At 35.3% G+C, this 6,290-nt stretch overlaps 1 protein-coding gene across 1 annotated transcript in view; it reads right to left on the bottom strand.

The window, feature by feature from the left end:
• Positions 1–205: 205 nt before the first annotated feature.
• LOC110023334 (pre-mRNA-splicing factor CWC25) overlaps positions 206–6,290 on the bottom strand; it is a 9,279-nt gene continuing 3,194 nt past the window's right edge. The window contains exons 2-5 of the mRNA XM_020722689.1: positions 5,142–5,209; positions 3,507–5,063; positions 3,169–3,273; positions 206–554 (exon numbers count right to left, since the gene is read on the bottom strand). Coding sequence (XP_020578348.1) covers positions 3,208–3,273; positions 3,507–5,063; positions 5,142–5,189 — 1,671 coding nt within the window. The 5' untranslated portion in view covers positions 5,190–5,209 and the 3' untranslated portion in view covers positions 206–554; positions 3,169–3,207. The remainder of the gene's footprint in view (positions 555–3,168; positions 3,274–3,506; positions 5,064–5,141; positions 5,210–6,290) is intronic.

Consider the following 6,290-nt stretch of genomic DNA (forward strand, 5'->3'; position numbering starts at 1 on the left):
ATATGCTAAATGTATGCATGAAAAAATATATTTCACATTTAAAAGAACGAGGGTGCTAATTTTTGACTTGATGTTAAGATTTGAATGAGAAACATGTAAATATGAAAGTTTAGAAGTCAGTGACTGTTATGTAAATGTCCCCAAAAAATGTTATATTGATTGAAGACAATTAATCGAAAGTAAACAACCTCATCACCACACAGACAAATGAATATCAAATTATAGAACAAAGCTACAATTGCATGCCCAAGAAAAATTATTTGAAATATTCCAACTTCAAGCAACTTTCCACCATAACCCTAAACTCTATATCTATCATGCATAATATAGCTAATAGATTCAGTAGGTGCACAATTCAATTCTCTTAAGAGGAATGCTCAACCATATATTCACCTTTGCTCCATCCTCTCCCCCATTCCCATACCCTCATTTACTGGCCACCCATGGCTCCGTCTCCTTCATCCTCTCGCTCTCATAAGTCGTAACAGAACTAAACACAGCCATCCGTCGAACGCCAAAGCCATCATCAACTTCATCTCCCAACACAGTTTTTTCTGTTTAGTACATATAGATGAGCAGAAGCAGGAGCATGACAATGAAAATTAGAGCATGATAAAGCGCCAAAAAATTGAATTTTTAAGTTGCAAACGTTTGCATAAGGGTTGTTTGGTAAATCCAGGATTTAAGACAAAACTGAGAGGAATTAAGAAGAAATTGGATTTACTAAATCAGGGATTTAAAGTGTCATTTTTTGCTGTTTGATAGAAATAAGTTAAATGCCACTTAAATCCGATACCAGACAACCCCCAAAAAGTAAAGGAGGTCATGTTTGATATGAGAATTATGAAATACTTCTTATGGTTCTGACGAAAATATCATATTGAAATTTAAATTTATGTTGGTGGCCCCTTTAAGGTAGTGTGAGAAAGATAAGAGTAAGACAAACTCAAATATATTAAGGTGTATTTACATACAACCTAACCAATTCCTATGTATTTACATCTCTAATACCTAAACTTCTAGCATTTATACCACCTAAATCTTTCATATCACATTAAAAATGCCACAACTTTTAAAAAGCAAAATACAGCTATTCATGCGTAGATAGAGTGACATATCTAAAACTTGTAGTTTAGGTGTAGATATGTAAATACAGAGGCATTGAGTGGGATGTATGTAAATCTTCCTCGCATTAAAAGTACTTGGGTGGTTCTAAGAATGAAGGACAACCAGCACCAAAGAGAAGCCCATCATGTCATCGTCGAAGCGCCGCTAAATATTATAATTCCTTCAATTATAGTTATGTCACACATCCATCTCAATAATTTAATTTTTGCCACGCTCAATTTAGTGATAAAAAACTTTTTTACTATCAAACATTTGATCATATAACTTACTCAAAAAACTAGAGTTTTATAAAAATTTAATTAAAACCTCTGTATCTTATTGCATAATACTCTCCAATAAACACTTATCCATTTTTAGCTAATTAACTTTAAATCCAGAAGTTATTTCATCATATATGTACATGAAATTCTTTTGTTTAAAAGATCCAAAATATTATTGAAATGATAATTATTAGCATCTCATGCTAAAATAACAAGCCATACTAATATATAAATATATTACTTTCAAAAGTATGATACACGTTTCATATTCTGGTATTTATGAAAATACTGGTTAATATACATTAGTTTGGCATAACAAGAATAAATTTTATCAAAATAAGGTTAACAGTATAAATTTGAATAAATGCTCTGCATTTTCATTCTAAATTTAAAACAAAAATATCAATGTTGGTTTAATATTGATCCCGTATTTTTTATTAAGGTTAATGCTAAATCGTACGTATTTTTAATGAGGTTAACATATCTTTGACACGCCAAACTAATGTATGCGAGACTCAATAATATATTCATATAATTGTTTTTAAAAACACGCTTCACGTGCAAGAAAAGCGAAGTGTGCGACACCCACTTATCTTCGCTTCACTGAAGTGCATTTTGAAGCGCTAAAGTGTTCAATTCGATTCATAGTTTAGCGGGAGGAATAAAGAGCAACTGAACTAATTTTGCTTGATTCGTAAAACATGAGATTTTATCAGTCTATTTATGCTTTAAACTTTAGATTTTGTTTTGAATTATAAGGATTTTTTTTATAATTTTTAGTCTTTTAATTAGTGCAGCAAACTATAAGACATTGTTAGAAATTTTAATGTGTAGTTTCGCCCTTAATGTTTGAATTCAAGTTAGATATTACACCACATTCTTTTCTATTTTATATTAACTTCAAGTCATACTATATATTTTATAATTATTCATGAATGTATTTATATAACCTATTAACACTTTAGTTTATAAAAGTGTTGCTTTGCTCCGCGCTTAAAGCTTTGAAGCAAAAAATAAAGCACTGTGCATCACATTGTGCTTTGCACTTTGATAACAATAATTCATATAGATGTTCGTCTTCGCAAAATCAACAACAATTCTTTCTCCACTCTATAAGTTTTCAATATTGTGCTCTAGCATGAAATTAAATTGATTCAACAAAAGTCACAAAACTTTTCAAGCACATCATTGTTCTTCCTCATAATTTTATTTTATGAGTTTTACATTAAATTTTTATATAAATATCATAATTTTGAATATATCCCTTGTTCTTGAATATAATTATTTTCGAATAAAGAAAATTAATAGAACTCAAATCCCAGGAAAAAATGTATATATAACCAAATCACTGCAGTATCGCTCAAAACTCCAAAATCTAAATAGATATCCTATATGGACATAAAGCTCCATAGTCCTTATACATGTCATATCCGCTACACTTTTTTAGGTTGAGTTGTGGCATACATAATACATCATTCAATTATTCATTATACTATTCCAAAATAATATCTTTCTTAAAATTTAATTTTAACAATTTCTCCAAGTAACATGGCTAAAATCATCTAGAATTTGAAAACAACAATAACAAAGGTTCATATCAGTGCCTGCCCCTAAAACTTCACGTAGCTAACCGATGATATATCAAAGATAGAACGGTACCCTAGGTTTAAAATTAACATATAAAAATAAATAAATAAAACACCTAAAGAAAGAAACATCAATAATGCATGTGTAGCTGCTGTAAATAGGCAAAAAGCAAAAGCAATTCGTTCATACGTACTATTTAAAAGCTCAAAGAGCTATTAATACACCACATCTTTCACCGCTGCAGTTTCCTCCGAGCCAAAGCTGGCGTTTTCTTAGGTATGTATACCTTGTAACTTACCTGCCAAATTAAAAAGAAAATCATTAAAACACAACAAGTAAACAATATAAAAATGGAAGATTTACATACATATCACTTAATTGTTATGTATTTACATATCAAACAGCTAAACTTCAATTTTTACATGGTATAACTGTAAGAAGAAAAAGCATGTGTTAGATACATAAATACAAAGAATTGGTAAGTTTTAAGCAGTCATATTATAATATTAATACAGCGAACAGATAACTAACCTGAACCATTTCCCCATCATGCATTCTAGAAAATGTTTTTTGCTCAAATTGAGATCCGCTCTGACATTCTTCCACAGTTTTACTGTTTTCATTGATTGTTTCTTTACCATCACCTAAATTTACCTCAAACCTGAAGCTTCTATTATCACTTTCACAACCTTCAGTAGCTTTCTTTTCTTGAGATCCTCTGCATAAAGATATCTTTTGAGATCCACTCTGACATTCTTCCACAGTTTTACTGTTTTCATTGATTTTTTCTTTACCATCACCTAAATTTATCTCAAATCTGAAGCTTTTATTACCACTTTCACAAACTTCAGTAGCTTTCTTTTCTTGAGAAACTAGGCATGAAGATATCTTCTCAGGAAAATCTTCCATGTCTTTCGGCAGCCGATTCGAAGTGCTTTGGCGGTTTATGCTAATGCCCAACTGTTTGGCGTTTCGATTCTGATTCAGATGACTGGATAGCATCTTTTTATCAGATGTAGAATAATTAGCCTCCAGAGATGGCACTTGGATGAAAGGTTTCAACTTTGAGTCATTTGCAGGAATTCCCAATTGAATATGTTTATCCTTAGAAACAATGGTGTCAGATTTTGGGGAAGAAATGTTTTTTCTAGCAGTTTCACATTGTTTTTCAAAAGATTCAGCTCCAGCTAACTCCTTTTTCCTGTCATCAGAAGTTCTGTTGTCAGATGAGAGACGGCCTCTGACTTTCTTCAAGTTTTCTAAAGCCCTCTGCCTTAGAATCAACTCCAAATTATCAGAGTCAGAATCATGTTTATCGGCAGCAACAATCTCACTTTTTATCCTTCTTGAAAGCTTCGTATCATTGAGTTCCAGTTCCTTGTAGGGCCCAGATGCCAGTGCTACACTGTCTTCAATCTGATCAAAATAAGAATCATTATCAACATTAGCTTCGCTCATCCACCTCTCAATCTCAGTCTGTTGTTCATAAGAACCCTCATCCATCACACTGTCCTCCTCTGCTCTAGCAAGCGGTGAATCATCATTATCCATCTCCCTGTCCCTGCTCCCATACCTCTCCTCCACTTCCCCTCGTGATTCTATAAGAGAAGACGAGCCAATCTGCCTATAACCATCTTTCACCTCTCTGTAACTATGTATCTGGCTAGGCTCACTACTTCCGCTACAAGTGGAACAACTGAGAGACCTGTTCCTATTTCTCAAACTCCTAACAACCCTATCCAGCTTCCTTCCTCTCTTAACTTTCTTCTTCAACTTACCTTTCCTGTCATATCGGCCCCGCGCCGGGCTTCTCGATCTATTCGGCGAACCGCTGCTCCGGCTACGGCAAGTAGAGCAGCTGGAGCTATCATCTCCGCCCGATGAACTGACGCTTCGTTGACGAGCTTTGCGACTCCTCTTCTTCAAAGATCGCTTCGGATCTCTCCCCCGACTTTTCACCGGCTTCCGACGGGAGCTCCTTCGACGGCGGGAGACATCATCACCATCGTCGTCGGAAGAAGAGGACGATGGCGGGAAGGAAACGCGGCGGCGCCTCCGGGTTTTGGGATTCTTCCTCTTGCGCCGATCCTGTAAAATAGGGATCGAATTAGAATCAGAAACAGTATTAGGGAGGAAATTAAGATTTAAAACCTGTACAATCCAGACCTCTTCAGAGTTCTTCTTGGACTTGGAGGGAGCGAGGGCCCTGCCCATGAAGGACCAGCGCCAGCGATCTGGGTGGAATGAGCGAGCGAGGAGCGCAGGAGAAGAAGAGTGGTTAGAGAATAGAGCAGAGATATGAGAGTAAAGGGGAATGGAGAAGGAGATGCCACCAGATTCGAAACCCTAGATTCAACTCAGAAGTCGGGATCGACGAAGCAATTAAACGAGCAGCCAGCCTAAGTTCCCTTTAAATGAAAAGCGTAGCAAACAACGAAGGCTAGGGTTAAGATGCAGATTACATTTGTTCATGTCAAATTTTGGTTCCCATGATGATGATGATGATGATACATATTCAAAATAAGTATTAAACTAATTCAATGTATAAAATTTCCGACCATATAGATACATATAATATTTTAGTATGATACAATAAATTAAAAAAGATTAAAAAAAATAACCGTTAAAGGGGACATTTTAATTTTTTATATGAAAACTCGAAAGTAAAAAAATCATGAAGTCTGACACAGTTGGATAGTTTACTACTGAGATCTATATCATAAAATTTTGTCAACTTTGAACTCTAAAAAAAAATACAAAATACAGAAGTGATAGTAATTTGTTTAAAAAAAATGTTTGAGACTAAATGTCTCGAGAGGACGACGAAACCAGCGTGGACAACCAACCGATAGCCTAGACAACTGACCCAACCTGGATGACCGATCGACAGCTTGGAAGATCGCTAACCTGGATGATCGAACCAGCCTGGATGACTGACCGACAAATTGGACAACCGACCTAGCCTGGACGATCGACTCATAATCTAAAAGACTAAACTAACATGGATGATCGAACCAGTTTGGATGAACGACCGACAATATAGACGACCGACCCAATATGGACAATCAACCTAACCTAGACAGCTGCAGGACGGCCTAGATGAAAAAGCCTAAACAACTGAGGAACCGAAGTTTGGACAAGCTTGAAGAGTGTCAAGCCATGAGCTCACTTATGTAAAAGGCACAAATTAACCTGTAAAACCCTCATTAAAGTAGTGTTAGGTTGATCTAGGCCGTCCTTTTGATGTAAACGGATCTCTTTTGATGTAAAGAGGGATCTCTTTTGATGTAAAGAGGGACATTTGGATCCCCCCCC

This window comes from Phalaenopsis equestris, unplaced genomic scaffold, assembly GCF_001263595.1.
Source record: "Phalaenopsis equestris unplaced genomic scaffold, ASM126359v1 Scaffold000224, whole genome shotgun sequence".
In the NCBI taxonomy this organism is placed as follows: Eukaryota; Viridiplantae; Streptophyta; class Magnoliopsida; order Asparagales; family Orchidaceae; genus Phalaenopsis; species Phalaenopsis equestris.